The following is a 17,344-nucleotide window of genomic DNA, read 5'->3' as shown; positions in this document are numbered from 1 at the left end:
TTTGTGACGGTGACATGTTTTTAACGGTGGTAAGACTGCTGGTGAGAACAAGGAAAATTGTGGCTGATGTCACGAATGCGATTACATGTTAGAAAGCAGTTTAAGTAGTAAATCCCACCACAGTACACACGGCTCGTTTTGTTACGTTGCGTGTAACCTCTTTACCCTTCCATTGCATTGCTAATGAAGCACGATTTGTAAACACGACGGTTTACATGTTTTTTTTTGGCATTAAGGTTTCCCTAGGACATTTCTAGCAGTTACTGATTTTGTCAATGAAATAATAAATCCGAGCTTTTAATATTTAGACTTCGTGCGGTAGCAAAGAATTTTTAGATTTTTCATACTTCATGTTCGTGTTCATGTTGTTAAACTTTTGTATAGTGACTATGACAGACATGTTCGCTTCTAGATGGGCAGTAGAGCTTTTTCAATAATATGATGGCTTTGTACTAGAATAAATTCAATACGTATATATGTAACCACCATTTTAGAGTTCCACTTTCTTAAAAAACCAACATTTGAGATAACGCATCTTTTTAACAGTGCTTTAACAACCTGGCAGGTTAGATTCTCATCCATACCGTCTCTCCTGTACGAGCCAGGCTGCGTAGGTCGTTGCGCTCCGATAACGGAAATATTTGAAATTTGAAACGATTTGAAACAGTTTGAAATATTTCATCATTTCAATGGCGAAATTTTTCACACAACGGAAAAGTTTATACCGCTTGGTTGCATTCTACACCGTGCCTTCGCGTCAAAATCTATTCATCTTGACTTTGTTTACAATAAATAACCTCGTCAATCGACTGCCCACAAGCCAACAAAGACTTCCGTGTGATAAAACGTACATTTCGTGCTCAAACTCACCTGTAAAACACGGCTACCGATCTAAAACGCTCTCCAAAATGATGAACCAAATGGGCATGATGATGCAGCAGCAAGGTGTCGGTGTACCCGGCGGTCCGGGTGGTGTCGGTGGCGTTGGTATGCCCGGACCGGGAGGAGTCGGTGTAGCACCCGGGATGATGCAGTCGCCTCAGATGCAGCAAGCCCAGCAGCAGCAAGTGCAGCAGCAACAAGTCCAGCAACAGCAGGTGCAACAACAGCAAGTACAGCAGCAACAGCAGCAAGTTCAGCAACAGCAGCAGCAGCAACAGCAGCACAGCCAATCCGCCCAGCAGCAAGCACAGCAAACCGAGAAGGTGGACAACATTTCCAAAGTGAAGGTTCTGGTCGGACCGCTTCGCGACGCCCTGTCTACTACGATCAAAACAGCTGCCCAGCTCATCCAGCAAAACACACTGGCCGACGCAGGATCGTAAGTTCCTTCGGTTGCTTAGATGGCGCCCGATTCTCATGACAGTTCCCTTTTTCACGCGGCAGGAAAACGGTAGACCTGAACAATGCGCCTCGGTTTGATAAGCATTTGGAGGAGTTTTATTCGATTTGTGACCAAATCGAGCTGAATTTGGTGAGTAAAGGGAGGAGAAAAGTGTTTCGATGGATCAATATCGTTTATTCTTCCCATTCCGTTCGCCTCTCCCCAGAAAACGACCAAACTGTGTATGCAGCAGTGTACCTCGTCGCAGCAGTATCTTCCCATTCCGGTGGCCACGAGTCAGCCGCCACTGCCGGAAACGAACGCACTCACGTACAATCAGTACCTGGAGGTGGTGAAGCTGCAGATCGGCTACGCGAAGGACATCCACGATACGCTTATATGCGCCGCGCAAAACATTTCCCCCAGCGAATGATAGCCCAAGCGTGGCATTACGGTGGTAAGAGAAGGATAATGGTTTACTTTATTTGTTCTTTATGGCATACATAGAGGAATGAGCGCATGAGCGAGAATGGTGGAGAGGAAGGGTCCAGTTCGTTTTTCCTCCGCACGGTCCAGTCTGGTTTCGTGGTAGCGGTCTTAACGATCGTCTAAGAAATAAAATTAAGCTTACACAACTATACAGCAATTCAGGAATTAGATACGGGTTTTACGGTTATTTATCGCCCTCCGTAAAGACGGCGTTGTCGATGCCCTGCTTTTCCATCGCTTTCTCGGCCAGCTTGGACACGACGGCCACCATTTCCTCGTCCCGGTTTCGTCGCGGAATGTAGATGTCGGTCAGCTTGCGCTTGTTGTCGGAGAAGTACAGCTCGATGTCCTCCAGCGTGCGCTTTTCCGTTTCCGGCAGGAAGAAGTACACGAACGCGAGCCCGACCATGCCCATCACGCCGTAGAACAGGATGACACCGGGCAGCGAGAGCGCACTCTCCAGGTTGAAGTACGTTTTGGTCGTCACAAACGACATGACGTAGTGCAGGGCGGCCGTAATACCGCACGCCAGGCTGCGATTTCTGTAAATTGAAAAGTGAAAGTGTGTTGAGACTGCTGAAGCTGCCAATTTCACGATCCCTCACTCGCCCACGACGACGTACCTGAAGGGAAACACTTCGCTGAGCAAAATCCAGGGCACGGGCAGCACGCCAACGCTGGTGAAGAACGCCAGCATGAAGAACAGCACCATCGGAATGTAGCCCATCGATGTGACGTGGCTCGTACCGGGATGGTTATCGAACGACGTCCAACCGGGCGGGAACGTGTTGAAAGCGTAGATGGACAGCGAAATGCACGACAGCGCTGTGACCGCCATCGACGTAATGGCGAGCCGCCGTTTTCCCACAAACTTGATGCTCACCATGCACACGATGTTAGCGATCAGCCCGAGCAATCCCGTCGACACGGTGGCCCAGTTCGCGTCCAGCGGCACACCGTACGCCTGGAAGATTTGCACCAGATACGGTCGCATCCCCGTCAGCCCGCTCAGCTGACCGAACACGAAGAACAGCATCACCAGCACGAACGGGCGCAGGTTACGCTTCCTCGTCAGCTCCTTCAGCTTGGTCCACTCGGTTAGCGGGGGATGCTGGCAGGTGGTCGTCGAACCGCTCTTCTCGCAGATGGCACACTTTGCCGAGTGCAGGCTGTAGCGCTTCATCTCCTGGAACTCCTGCTCGACGGCCTTCGGTGACACCCAGCCACGCAGCCACTGGAGCGACTTGAGTGCATCGTCCGCCCGGTTCTTGGACAGCAGCCACATCGGCGTCTCGGGCACGAAGCAGATCGCAATCATCGTGGCGATCGGAATGACACCACAAATGGCCGCCGTCGTACGCCAGGTGGTTACCGTCCCCAGCAGATACACCATGAAGAAGCCCAACATCACGGCCACACCGGCACAGGACGTCAGAATGCCGCGGATCGATGGTTGACTGATGACGATGGATGGATGGAAGAAAAGCCTAAGGTTAAGCCGGCGCTACAAACAGCAAAAGACAGTGTAATTACCAAATTTCCCCAACATAGGTCACGATCGGCGCTTCCATGAAGCCGACGCCCAGTCCGAGCAGTATGGCCGCCGTGTACATTTCCTCCAGCGACCCGGCAAAGTGCAACATAAACCAGCCAATAATGTGCGGAATGTTGACCAGAATCATCGATCGCTTGCGCCCGAGCGGCTCGAGAATGATTCCGGACAGAACGCTTCCCACCGGTTGGCAGATGTAGGCAATGCTTCCTAATTTGCGGCAGAAATACAACAAAAAGGAGGAGGAATTTTAAGAAATGAAGGTCTGCCGCCGCCACATTGGCGTAAGGTGCTGCTGCTGCTGCTCACCAAACCAGGACGCTTGCTGGGGTGTAAAGTGGAGAAACTCGTCCGGGGCGCGATTTTTTATGCCCCGCAGTGCGGGAATGACGATCGTCGGAAAGGCGACCGCCATGCCGAGATCAAGCAGGAGGAAATTTTTTGCCGTACTGGCCAGTATCTGTGGCAGGATGCGGCGGAACGCGCTCACTTCCTGTCGCTGCTGCTGCTGCTGCTTATCATTACCGTCGAGCCGTGTTGCCATCTTGTCGTCAGGTCGCACCTTTTTCTCGTCCCGCCCGTTGGTGGAGCCATTTATTGTGTAGGCCGTTTTGCTGCAAAAGGCCAACGGGAAGAAGAAAAGGCAAACGCCGGTCAGTAACGCACGTGCCGGTGGCAATATTTCGATTGAGAATTACAACCACAAGCTCGGGTTTTAGATAAGGGATGATCTTTTGCGCTCGTGCGTTTTTGCTTTACTTCTTGCGCTTTTCAATCCAATTGATCTGCCCGTATGACTGTGTGTCCCCGTACGTCAACCCGTACTTACCCCATGATGGAACTCGGAACGCCTGGTTTCGTAGATCAGATAATGATAGCAGGATCAATTCTTGAGTACAACGCACGATGATGAGTGCACAATATAGTGCGATTGATAATAATTGGTCGCTGTCGATGCTGCTGCTGCTGCTGCGTACTGTTGTTAGTGGATCGACATTTTCCAACCCACGGGCTCGATGGTCCAGGTCACGTCGATGGACTGCTGAAGGCATGAGTGAAGCGTATCAGAAACAGAGAAGCAGATTATAAAGAGGCCACCCCGTTGAAAGGCCCGATCAACGGCGTTGAAAGAGCCGGTAGTAAGGCTGCTGCTGATAAGCTGAAGCTGGAGGACACAAGAGATCTCTCGTGACCATGTCCCTCACTTTCCCTGGCACCCATCGTTTAAAAAAAAAGAAACAACGTTACAGTGTAAAACGGTCCCATCGTTTGTACCGTATGTTTTGATTAGTCTACGGGTCTATAAAAACAGCAAGAATTGATTTTGTCTGACAACATGTTTTGATTTGCTGGTGGCTTCTGAGAACGCAGCAGCTGTGCGCACACGACCCGCAAATGGGTTTTTCGCGCAGCGCCATCACAGCTGAACCGAAACGAACCGGTTCGTGCGCGAGCGAGCGCGCGCCCGCAGTCTAGCTAATGCTACAAATGGGCGCAAAAAGGAACCGCGTGCATTTGGAAATTGCGCACACCGATCGGTGGTGGTGGCGCAATTGAGAGTAAATTGAATCTCCACATCCTTCTTTGCGTGCGTTTTGGGACACTGTGGGACAGTGTGTACGCACGCGGGCACAGAACGGTAAAGCGTGCATTGAACGAGATCAGTCACCTGAGTGTCCAAACCCACGGCATCCACCCAAGAACACACACACACACACGTACGGCTCGTGGTGCCATTAAGTGCCGCACCATTGACCAACATTTACGCTCAGCCACGGTGGCGACAGATTTTGAAAGCGATCAGAACGCGCCGATAAAAACACGAGAGGAAGGAGAGAGAGAGAGAGAGAGAGATGCTGAAAACGTGTCTCTTGCAGGCTCTGCACTTTGCCCACCCGTGGCCGAACCGAGCTGTGACTAATTTTGCATGAAGGTTTCTGTGCGCTGGAATTGGTGCCACGGGCAGAGGAAAAAAACGATCGTAAATTCACTAAACGACGATTAGAGTTTGTGTACGGTAGAAATCGCCACCAGCATTGTCCACCGCTTATTGTCATTCCTTTGCAAATGATCCTAAATTAAGCAGAAATATGTTGTACAACTTGTGGTGTTTGTCCACCAGCTTCGATCGCTCCTCCAAAGCGCGTCTAAATGCCTTTCACTTTCTTTCAGCGCTGTACGCTCGCACGGTGCCTTCCTGCAAATGCTGCATTTCCAAGTCGCTTTCGGGCACAAATGTACATAGAAATCTAACGTTGACAGGTCTCTCTCCCTATCGCAACCGTTCAAGGTTTGTTTATCTAGCGTAGAACTTGTGCTTCCAACGCTTCCTAGGTAGACACACGCACGCTAGGTTCAGAACCGTCAGCGCCGTCGCCTACTTCGAGCACGATCTCGTATTCCCGGTTTTCGCTTGACGACACAGTGCGACTCGCTCTATGATCGATGATGATGATGATGATGATGATGATGGCGACGGTGACTTTTCTTTCTCTTCTCTGCTCAACCCGTGTGTTGCATTGCGTGCTGAGAACGTGCGAACGAGCGAACGGTCGCGAGTAATAAGTTTAGTGCGATCGTTTAGAGTTTCGCCCATAAATGTAATTCTAATGAGGTACAATTGTGCATCGGAGCGCATCGCAGATTCCCTCATCCTCCCTCCGGCTCCATCCATGAAGCCGGCGAGCTTACAAGTGAACTTGTCACGATACACCAGATAAGTACGGTAGGGGGTTCGAGAACAGGTCCCGGTCAAGGCTAATCCTCGCGATCTCTGCTTCCATGCGATGATGATGATGATGATGAGCGCCATTTTCGGGGAAGGGAGATGACCCGTTCAGTTCAATTTGTTGGTTTGCACAGGTTTAGTGCACCCTCTACCCTGGACCATCACCACCACCGCCACCTTGACTTGGCTGACTGATTGATGGGATTAATGGATCTATGTAAATGGCCTGCGTGTGTGTGTGTACTCTCCTCCTATTCTGTGTTAAGCTTCAACTACATCTCCGGCTCACACAATAGAGACACTTTATAGATCCTCGCCTCATTCAGTTAGGTGACCATGTTCTACAGTACGTCTAATTCACTTTTCTGCCTTCGCAATGATAGGGAGAGAGAGGAGGCAAACACCAGGAAGGGCACAAATCTCATTTATTCGAGGCAAAAACAGCGTAAGACGATGCAACAATTGCTAAGGGACATAACAATTCGCCATCACCTAGCGCGTCTAGAAAGATTCATCGCTCCCACGGCCTCTATCGTAAGCAATCGATCGCAAGTACACACATGCTACAGGGGCTCTCGTGACCCCTTGCCCGGCACATACCACTGCGCGGACAGTCGGGGGGTTTCTGTGTGGGTTGAGTGGTACGACGGCTCGTGCGCATGATCCACCATCGATCATCACCACCTTGTTGGCGGATGTTAATTTCAGCGGTTTCCTCGGGCCAACGAAATTGAATACTCCCCCTGCCGGCTCCGATGGCTCAATGTGGCTTGTGCGGAAGAAAGCACAACTGAAGCCTGGTAGACAAGTCTCCCTCCAGGGTTGGATGGCATTTTTCTCCCGCTATTTGATTTTACGAATCTAATCCCTCCCTTGACAAGCAGCAGGTTCCAGCAGAGTGGTTGTTACCACCTTCGTGCCACCTGTCTGCCACCTTCGTGGAGATGGATGTCGAAGAATTCGATGACGAAAAAACAGGCGATCTCCCTACTCTGCTTCTCTTGCTCTTCAATTTCTCGACTGCTGGTGGCGGAGCATAATTTCCACCTCTTTGCAATTCTTCCCTCACCTACACCTCCATTTCCATGCCGAACAGATAGAAGATCCAACCCAAGGTGCCACGGCCACGGGAAGGAGGTCCGAAAAATCTAGAAACCGTTCGTTCATGTCCTTGAGTGATGGATGGGTCCCTCGCTCCACGATCGCTCGACACACACAACCATGATCAGGCGTATATTTTCAAATCCCTCCGCCATCGGCAAAACAAACACAGGAAAGAGCCAGCACAAAAAAACAAAAACCACCGCCACACTATCGTGAACTGTGAATTGTATTGTGTTTTGAACTTTTGTACGCAAATTTTGACCGCGTCATGTAATTGCAGCAATCGCGATCGAATCACGCACACACACGCACACAAAAAAAACAAACAGCAAAACAAGACCTAGCAATCTTTTCCGCAAGCTCCAAATTTGGCCGACTGCAGCAGCAGCAGCAGCAACGGCCCAACGGCCATATATTTATAGATGGGGTCATATATCTTAAAAAAAGGAGCATCATGGCACCTCTATCTCTCTATCCGGAACCCGTTCCGAAACGGCACAGCACAACAACAACAGCAAAACCGAATCAAACCGGCCCGACCTGCCCGACCCGGGCCCCGAAACCCCGGTGTCCGGTTCGGAGAGGAAAGAAGAAATTAAAACCTATTGCAAACCTAAATCTCAACCACGACGACGACGACTCCCGCGGGTCGCGTCCCCGGTCGACGCATCTGCGCAGCTGGCGCGACTGCTGGAGAAATTAGTTGCACAACACGTTTCGATCGTCATGATGCATGGAGCGGGCATGGAAAGAAAGATCCGTGCAAAGAGGTTCGATCGGGCGGCTCTGTGTCTGTGTGTGCTGTTAATATGTGGCACAACGGTGGCCGGACACACACGGGACAGGTTTTGCATGCACAAATGCGTGTAGGTGGTAAGTACACTCCTTCCCACCCACTTTTCACCCGTTCGGGACCGGCGTCCGAAGTAGTACCCTCTCCCTTCTCCGCAAAGGTAAGAGAAGAAGCGCACCGCGCTCATCAAACGGTTAATTAAACGTGTTGGAAAGCCTTTCTAGCATGGCATGGGGTCGGTCATTATCGTGTGCATGTGTGGGATTGAATGCATATTAAAACGAACGGTACTGCAGAACGGAAGCAGCTGAGCTTACAAAGCTTACGACACTGACATATTGATTTAGCTAGCTAAACAACTAACCCACAAGTACACGCCATCACCCCTACCGCGATCACTATAATTGTATACATTTTTCCAATATTCCTATTATACTAACCGTAGTATTTGCGCACTATTTTTAAACAATTTTGAAAAGGCCCAAAACACAAAGTCGCGATCAACAACGATCTACATTGACGAGTTTGTTTTTGGATACCTTTACACACAAATGCCGCTTCACTGCACTACTCCACTGCTCCCTTCCTGCGCAAAAACATCTGTCCTTTCCGTTGTTGTTTTGTGCGTTGTTTGTTGCCGAATTTCCGTGCGACACACTTTTACTTTCACACTTGTCGCACGCGTGATATGTTGTTGCCCGCGGGCTAAAGTTTGTCCGGCGGTGGTGGAGTTCGAACTCGAGCTGTTTGCTCACGCGTCTGTGTTAGCCAGGCACACGAGCCACTCGACAGTTCAGTGCGTGTGAGCCGTCCGATGGTGTAATTCAAACTGAACCGCGGTTATGGTCCCGGAGGCTGAAAACCGTACCCACCGCACGGGCCGGGCCCCGGAGCCGTACGAACGATCACCGACCACGAAGCCCGTGGACGACAAAAGGGGAAGGGATGACCGACCGACCGAGCGACCGACCGAGCGACCGTGTTTGAGTGGTGCCACATGCACGCCTAGTGATCTCGCGGTATCGCGGCAGCATAATATACCAGCATATTGCTAAGAAAAGCTGCGGCCATTGTGCCGCCCGTGGATGGTTCATGGTTTTTGCTCTCGGCAGAAGGGTCAACGGGTAGTAGCAGGCTGGCAGGCAGGCAGGCAGGCAGGCAGGCATTTCGCAACTGCCTTGACGACCTTGCACCGGAGAAGCGAATCCGCAGTTGCATTATGACCGAGCTCGCGATTTGCAGTCTAATTGTAGTCTTCTTTTACCGTAGGTTGGAAAAATGTAGAGCATGAGGGTGGGGGAGGATGGTGAGAGATGAAAAATAGACGACCGATTGATAAGAAGGTGGGTAGTGAAAATGGAAACCGTTTGCGTTTGTGTTGTTTGTCCATGCAGCTTCGTTGCTTCCGGTTCGTTTGCAGTGGCTGATGGTGATGAGACCATTGCAGATAATGGGTGCACTACTTGCATTGATATTTTCCACCTATCGCATTCCACCATTCTAAAGCCAGTGCGAGATAAAGGATGCATTATCTTTCGCAGTAATCAAGCTTAGAGATGATTAAATTACACAAATCCATTGCACGCTTTAGCCTGCAACGCAAACATTGTAATAGAATATGAATTTTTAAAATCTCAAAGAAGACGTTCAACATGGCACGTTCGAGCCCACACGTGTCTGCAATAGACTGGAGGCAGTAACTGTCGTTTGGATATTTATTTTTTTATGTACATGAACAAAAAAATGCATTCTCAGTAAAGGGGGTGAGTCTTATAAACTCCAAGAAAAATAGAAAAGTAGGGTGCATAAGATCTACCACGTGTCAGGGTACTAGTAGCACGTGGTCCACCTTATTAAACAATGTTAAGTGTTCAGTTCTATCACAAACGCCATAGTTTTGTCATTCCATTTCATTCGATCGCTCCAAAAGGAAATCGAAATGGTTAATTGTGGCTTCTTGTGTTTTAACGCGTAAACAATAACCATGATTCAACCTAGGTAAAACGTTCGTTGCCCATCTCGATTTTTTAAATATTCGAGCAGCTCCGAACAGATTCGAACATTTCCATTCGAGCAAATCATTCGGAATACGCCCCATCTCGAGTAGTGTGGAACCACTGTGATTGAAAATAAATCTTCAACCCTCTATTGTTGCAGTTTGTATGCCAGCTTGAATAGAAAGTATTTTTTTTATTTGATTGTGATTGATTCCAATATATTTATTATTTTAAATGTACTAAAAATGCATGTTATTTTTACATTTCAGTTTTAGAACATTCGGCCCATGACCTACGGACCTTCCACCGTCCACGCCGTTTGACAGCTGACATTGACATCAACAAAGCGTAACAGGGTGAAAAGAAAACAAATCCCTCGCACAGATAAAGCACACTCAATTGCTGATAAAATCGTACAAAAAATAGCCAAAATAGTGAATTATAATCGCAATTCCGTTACTTTTCTTGCGCTGCGAACCACGCAGCATACGCCCAGTACACCCGCTGGAAAGTGCGCGGAAAGAACGGGTCAGGCGCAAATCAGCTGATCGCGATCAGTGCATCTAGCTCGATCGACTCGGAAGGTGGTTTAAATAGTAGCAGCCGTGCAAACAGCGCAACAAATCGTTCCGTTCGATCGAGCGCGAAAGACGATCGACCTGTCCGAGCGTGTGGTTCAGTGCGTGAAAAGAGCGAGTGTACTTCAGCAGTAGCACCACAAGGAAACAGTTGCCGTTCAGGATGGCCGTGTTTATGCCAAAATATAGACTGTAAGTTCCTAAATTACAACACCATGGTGGGGCGTGTGTCTTCGTTCTAAGCTGGACGGTACAATTTAACCAAACGCTAGTAATCATCAATTGACCTAGCTCGGCCCTGGACACGCATTTACGTTGATGCTCGAACAAAGAAACAGCTACCATTTCCATGGCAACGATTGCCTCCTCGCTCTCCTCCCGCTTCGATCATATGGTTCTGTGTTTGCCGTGAGTGAAGAAGACAGCACGATCAAGAAGTTGGGGGAGAAAAAGTGAAAAGAACGATTCATTCCGAGAATCAAAGATTAGAAAAACTTTCTCTTTTCGAGTTAGATTCACAATGTGCTTGCGAAAAGGTAGCAGCCAAATCCCTGCTGCACCAAGAAGCGGCCGTTGCAAAGCATTGATTATACAACCATTCACCCTCTCCCGTCGTAATCTTCCCTAATCTAGAAATTTCCTGTCCGCGTGGCCTAAAACAAATCGAACGCGTATTCTCCTGCAGACGACAGCCCACCGCTCATGGTGCCATGTGCTTCGCGGCGCGGTTAGGGTATGTGTGCATGTATGTATGTGGGAGAGTATGTGGAGTCGCGCGCATGATTAGCGCAGGTCGCCTAAACGCCGGCAACTGGGCAGCTCGGGTGGGGTCGGGTGTCGTAGGAATGTATGTTACTAACGCTACACGAGTATTGGTTACTCGCGTTGAACATTATCAGCTGCTGATGGTGGGAGACGGCGGCGGCGGCATGCTGCTAAGCTTGCCATCATCGTCACAAGGGTCAACAAACTGGATCGGTGTATGTTTTGGTATGGAATGCCCATTTTTTTAAGGGGGATTGTGAACGTGTATGAATGTTCACCTGTGTGGGCCAAGGCCAAGGACCTCTGCATATCTAGTTGACTTTCGATCATGCCTTGCTGGAGAGTATCTATAAAAAGTATGAATATATTGATCAATTGTAACATTCATCAGAGCTGTTGGAGGTTGATGTAATTTCCCAATTTGGTATAAACCGTCTCAGATAGGAAAAAAACCCAATCAACTGTGCTTAGTGCACTTCCTTAGGGAGAAGAGAGCCGTTGTAAATGAAATATCAAGCGTTTCCGCTTTGATAAGTTTTATGTGTTTGCGAATATTCGCACGCGATATGAAACAGCGATCAATGAATGTGTTTGTTGATAGCAGGAAATGGGTGCCTAGCTTTGAACCTATCTCAACCTGTCCAGGCATATGTTTTCAAGCCAATTTCATTATCTCCTATATAAAAAAGCAAGCTTGGTGTGCGTGTGAGTTATCGCAGGAAACAATAAAATATTATCGCAATCGTTGCTTCATGTTTCGTTGCTGATGACTTAAGGTAAACATTTGCTCCAAAAACATGAGCATATCTTGCAGCAACAGCAGCCTACAACCACGAACATACGTTTGCAAATCCTCAGAACCTTCCTGCAGGAAACGCTAACCCCTTGCGAAGGTCTTGCGCATACCTTGCGCACCCTCACACAAGCCATCATAGACAACACATGCATGCTTTCCATGCTTCATTCATACACCGAACGGCAAAAACAACTCCAGAAAAAACAGGTGCCGGCCGCCCTATCGAAAGAAATCCACAACACCCCCCGATTAGTCACTGATATCAGTGGGGATCGTGATAAAGCGGCCCCGGTCCCCGTACTACCCCGTACCCCGTGGATGCTTTATAGCCTCCCGGTGGCTAGATAAGGGGGGCTAATATCGCCAAAAATTTAACCGCTTGCCATTTGCCACCCCGGGAACAGTTGATTGATTGTCGTCGTTCGCGAAGGTTGCTGCTTTTGGGCATCTCTAGTTGCCAAATTAGCAGTATCACCTTGCCTTGCAGTGTCTTTGCAAGTCTGTGCGAACGAGTGCTGGCGGAAGTACACCATTGTGTTTGCACAGTGAGTATAATTGGGAATTTTAATGGTTCCAATGATTTGTCCTTGGCCTTGTCCTTGGAACCAGCTCCTTGCGACCAGCATCTGGTGCCAGTTCTGTTCCAGCCAACTCCCTGCACACGGGCATGTGTTGTTATCATCTCCGATATTGAACTCTGACTAACTGTGACTGGAGCTTGTTGACCAACGATAAGGATCATGACGTGCATCGTGGCTCTCTGCCTGGTAGACTTGGAAGCCACACTAAAGCACAAGTGTCTCCAAACAAAGGCACTTCCTCTTTCGCTGTTCCGCTCCTCTACGGGAATCCCGGGACCCACAGGTCGCCGAAATGTGGGAAAAATCGATAAACTGTAACAGTACGCGCTGCTATTATTACTGGCCGCTTGTCCTCTGTGTGTCTATTTTCGCGAGCCTAGCCTAGTGTGCAAGTGCAGGTACATGCCAGGGTCACACACGTTACCAGTGGCCAGGTAGCATGGCTTGAAGCACGTGCTGCGCTGCAGAGTTTTGCGTTCGTCTACGCCAAGAGGTAGCGCGTCACTGTCGGGGACACACCGACGGATGGATGGATTGATCCAAACGGCAGTAGCAACACGTGATTCCGCTGATCCACTGGGCAGCATGTGCGCCAGAACCTTTCCACTGGTTGTTATTTCTGTCCCTGCCTCGGTCGGTTGGAGCCGATTCGTGTAATTTACATTGTCGTACGCGTACCAGTCGTCGGGCGTACGTCGCACGATGGACTTCCACTGCTAGACTTAGTATCCAGCTGCGCGTGGTACAGCCGTGTTGGGTTTTGATTAGATTTTCGCGTTTCGGTCGAGGTCTCGCAATCGTGAATAATATTTGCGTTCATTCCTAAGTGTGTGTGTATCTGGTGCCTGGATATCTTGCGAATCGTAATGCTGGATATTAAATTAACCAATTGAGCCGGGCGCGATCGCTCCGACGATCCACAGCAGCGCGCGTTTTGGGGATGGTCTGATTTCGCGTGAGTGGGGATTCGCGCGAGCAACCGTGCGCACATTGTTTCTGTGGGCGCGTGGAGTTGATCGTTGTGCACCGTCGTTTCGCAGTCCAAAATTTTGTCCCGGGCCGGGCCAAAAGTCACGAACGAACTTGTGAAAGATGCAGCAAATGACACTCCTTGCGTACAGACGGAACCTTATTCTCAACGTTTGTTTCGCTGTTTCTTGGTTTCTTTTCGCTTGCGCCAGGTTCTCGAAGGCGGTCAACTTAAAGCCAAACCCCCGACAGTGGTCTGCGCGATGGACTATTGTGCAGCGGTCAATATATGGTAGTAGACAGCTTCAGCAGCAGCCGAATTCATCCTCCACAAACCAGCACAATCATCACCATCAGCAGCAGCAGCACCAGCAGCAGCACCAGCAGCATCATCATCAGCAGCAGCAGTTCCACCATCAGTCGACGACAGGTAAATCCCGTAGCAAAGTTTACAGAAAGTGGAGTTGGAAGGCAGGAGCGGGCTGGACTATATTATCGGTTTTGGATTGGTGGTTACTAGCAGCCGGCGGTTGGCTGACCTGGCGTGGTGTATTTCTTCGTTGGACACCCATCGGTATCTGTATGGTGGTGGCAGCAAAGTGGCACCTTCACAATCGTGAACTCGATAAGAAGGGCCTACCGCGAACCGCCGCAAAATGGCAGGTAAGCAATGGCAGTTGATGTGCCGATAGCACGTTGCGGAGTAGAGTAACTCAAACGGTATTTGTACGGATTGCAGGCGAAAATGTACTGCTCGCTGCCCCTGCGCCTCATGAGCCGTTGCTGGGGCTGGATGGCCGATCGAAGAGTTCCCAAACCGGTGCGGCCCATGCTGTACGGGCTCTACTCGAACACGTTCGGTGTAAAGATGGAGGAAGCGGCCGCAGACAACTTCAAGTAAGTGCATCGTGTGCTCCCTTTCAGATCAAGTATGTTTGTCCCTTCGTGTTTGTTACCAGCGAACGAACGACGTTCCGCTCGGGCGTTACAAGTTCTCGTTGTTTAGTACAACTTGCAGATAATCTATTATTACATTTAGAAAAGAAAGAAGGTAATGTTTTTTTGTGTTTGTTGTTTGATATAAGCCACCCACACGATCGAGTGAAAGATTCTCTAAAATGATCTTTGACTGTTTGCTTACTTCTTCTTACTATCAGTGTGTGTCATGTTTTTGGTGATAATTGTCCTTTTTTCTGGGTGTTAGCTCGCTTTTTTTCCTTCGCATTCATCAACGTTTAAAAGGTGTTTGTTGAACTGTGTGCTTCATTAATCGCTTCACTTTGCCTAACCTGTTCTTTTGGCTTCTGCTGATCAGTTTTCTTGATCGGCTCTTTGCTAAAAATGCTTCCTTTTTATGCTGCAAAATGGTTTTTCTCTATGTACTTCAACTCTTTTTCTCACATTCATGTGTGTTCATTATCGCGTTCCTTTGTACTAATCTTATTGTATCCGTGTTTCCGTCAACGCAGAGAGTATCGAAGCTTAGGAGAGTTTTTCACCCGCCCTCTCAAGGAAGACGCTCGTCCAATCGATCCCAAGACCAGCTTTGTGTCACCGTGTGATGGACGAATTCTGCACTTCGGTGCCGCCAATTCCAACCTAATCGAACAGGTAAGACCACCATTCAAAGCAAATCGCAACGAACGTTCACTAACTGGACCACATTCCCGATCGCCCGCCACCATACCACCAGGTCAAAGGAGTATCGTACAGTTTAGAGGCCTTCCTGGGACCACCGACCTGGACAACCAAGGACGCCCCCGAGATGGTGGAGAAGGTGAAGAAAAACGCCTCGCCCGACAGCGTGCTGTATCAGTGCGTCATCTATCTAGCGCCGGGAGACTATCACCGCTTCCACTCGCCGACGCTATGGAAACCGGAACTGCGAAGGCACTTTTCCGGCGAGCTGCTCTCCGTCAGTCCGAAGATTGCCGGCTGGATTCCGGGGCTGTTTTGTCTCAACGAGCGGGCCGTCTACATCGGCAAGTGGAAGCACGGATTCTTCAGCTACACCGCTGTCGGTAAGGAGGGGGAAGCTTTTTTTTATTTCTTTTCACCCGGATCTAACTGTCCACTAACTGACCGACAATTAGCCACAGAGGGTTCGCTTATCACCTAGAGTTCAGCCGAAAGCCGGTAAGGTGTGGGCCTGGAAATGATAGTGATGCGGTAATCATTATCAATTGGCTGGCTTGGGATCCGGGAGGTTTTCTTTTTGTTTTCGTCTTCTTCGTCGGCTCTGCGAGATCTGCTCGGTCGTACGATCGTACGATCGATGGATTCCCGCGCGAATCATGAATGAAGGTTGATAACACACAATCCGGTAGGGTGGCGTGAGAACTAAAGATCCGGGTCGTGGGATAATGCTGACAGGAGAATTTACATGTCTCCCTTTTCCTTTTTTCCAGGCGCAACCAATGTCGGTTCGGTGGAGATTTTTATGGACGAGAAGCTGAAAACTAACAAATGGGTCGGTTTGGCCTGCGGCAGTCACAAACACAAGGAGTACGACGAGCTGGAAATGCCTGCTGACAAGTACCTGGAGAAGGGCGAACTAGTTGGCCAGTTCCGGATGGGCAGTACTATTGTGCTTATCTTCGAAGCACCGAAAGAATTCAAGTAAGTGCGCTGCTGTTTGTTGAGCTTTGTATTTTGTTATTGAAACATTGCCTTTCCCGTTCACAGGTTCAACCTCTTCCCCGGACAGCGTGTCAAGGTCGGAGAGCGGTTAGGAACGTTCGAAGGTACGGAAGAAGCAGTGGAAAACCCCGAGGAAGTGAAGCGGGCGATTCAATCCTTGGACGCAGTGGACGCAGCGGTCACTGTGTAAAAGTATTCACCGATTACTTCATGCAGTATGAAAACGGAACTCGTTCTCGTCTCGGTAGTGTCTCAGGTTGAAACTAGTTTTAGTTAACAATTATTTCTTTAAAGTGTATCTACACCCGTACCCAAGCCTAAGTACAATATTGATACAACTGCGCGTGATCGTTGCTTGCGGTTGTTAATCCTTTAGAATATATCGCGCCAAGTGATCGTGCGAACGCGAAGCGAAGTCTATCGGGAAAACATTTGTTTAACTAGTTGCTGTCGATCGAACGGACACACGAAGCACGAAGCATACCACAGCCCGGCCACTGGGCAAACCGATGTGCGTGCGTTGTTAGTTGCAAATACCGTAAGAGTAGTACATATTGTACGCGACTGGGATTGCTTTCCGATTGCTGTCAGAGGAGCGTATGACAAACGATAGGAGACGACGAGAGCCTGTAAAGACTTGTAGTATTTAAACAGCGTGCTACACAAACACACACATGCATACAAAGTGCTTTAGAGAGTGAGAACGTTTTGCACGATCGTGATTTAAATGTGATGTGAAATACCGTGAGCAATCCCGCGCTTGATTGCTGCACGAGCTATTGCCAACACATACACGCGTATACATGACCTCTAACCAGTTTGTAAAAAAAAGAAGAAGACAGACCCACTGTTGACCTCAATTACCCAAAGGGTTCTTAGGTGAACCTTTTACGTATAGGTGATTTTGTAAACTACTAGCAATGTACGAGATCGTACGAAAACTGTACGTTAGCTAAAACCAATTGTTCCTGCCGCGGTGTTTCATTTGAGGAATATATTTTTATGTTAATATAACTATTAAAAGCCGT

At 48.9% G+C, this 17,344-nt stretch overlaps 3 protein-coding genes across 8 annotated transcripts; 2 read left to right on the top strand and 1 right to left on the bottom strand.

Moving 5' to 3' along the window:
* The first annotated feature begins 774 nt into the window (after positions 1–774).
* LOC120898736 (mediator of RNA polymerase II transcription subunit 29) lies at positions 775–1,964 on the top strand. The gene is made up of 3 exons (XM_040304977.1): positions 775–1,321; positions 1,387–1,474; positions 1,551–1,964. Exons 1-3 carry the CDS (start codon positions 909–911, stop codon positions 1,755–1,757), a joined length of 708 nt encoding a protein of 235 aa, XP_040160911.1. The 5' UTR covers positions 775–908; the 3' UTR covers positions 1,758–1,964.
* On the bottom strand, positions 1,774–8,969 carry LOC120898733 (facilitated trehalose transporter Tret1-like). 4 transcript variants are annotated; one of them, XM_040304973.1, is made up of 6 exons: positions 8,431–8,968; positions 4,195–4,404; positions 3,675–3,979; positions 3,347–3,575; positions 2,437–3,270; positions 1,774–2,355 (listed from the first exon to the last, which is right to left on the bottom strand). In XM_040304973.1, exons 2-6 carry the CDS (start codon positions 4,197–4,199, stop codon positions 1,998–2,000), a joined length of 1,731 nt encoding a protein of 576 aa, XP_040160907.1. In that variant the 5' UTR covers positions 4,200–4,404; positions 8,431–8,968; the 3' UTR covers positions 1,774–1,997. The 4 variants fall into 4 exon arrangements, with proteins under 4 accessions (XP_040160907.1, XP_040160904.1, XP_040160905.1 ...); XM_040304970.1 differs by having other exon boundaries at positions 1,998–2,355; positions 4,195–4,407; positions 8,431–8,969; XM_040304971.1 differs by having other exon boundaries at positions 1,998–2,355; positions 4,195–4,407; positions 8,530–8,969.
* Positions 8,970–10,319: 1,350 nt separating this feature from the next.
* LOC120898734 (phosphatidylserine decarboxylase proenzyme, mitochondrial) lies at positions 10,320–17,343 on the top strand. 3 transcript variants are annotated; one of them, XM_040304976.1, is made up of 8 exons: positions 10,321–10,757; positions 13,889–14,106; positions 14,200–14,339; positions 14,416–14,573; positions 15,146–15,287; positions 15,370–15,697; positions 16,085–16,295; positions 16,362–17,343. In XM_040304976.1, the coding sequence occupies exons 1-8, from the start codon at positions 10,729–10,731 to the stop codon at positions 16,504–16,506; spliced, it is 1,371 nt and encodes a 456-aa protein (XP_040160910.1). In that variant the 5' UTR covers positions 10,321–10,728; the 3' UTR covers positions 16,507–17,343. The 3 variants fall into 3 exon arrangements, with proteins under 3 accessions (XP_040160908.1, XP_040160910.1, XP_040160909.1); XM_040304975.1 differs by having other exon boundaries at positions 14,197–14,339; XM_040304974.1 differs by having other exon boundaries at positions 10,320–10,757; positions 13,889–14,339.
* Position 17,344: the final 1 nt, after the last annotated feature.

The sequence above is a fragment of the Anopheles arabiensis genome, chromosome 2 (genome assembly GCF_016920715.1).
Source record: "Anopheles arabiensis isolate DONGOLA chromosome 2, AaraD3, whole genome shotgun sequence".
Classification (NCBI taxonomy): Eukaryota; Metazoa; Arthropoda; class Insecta; order Diptera; family Culicidae; genus Anopheles; species Anopheles arabiensis.
This window is presented reverse-complemented; position numbering and strand designations above follow the sequence as displayed.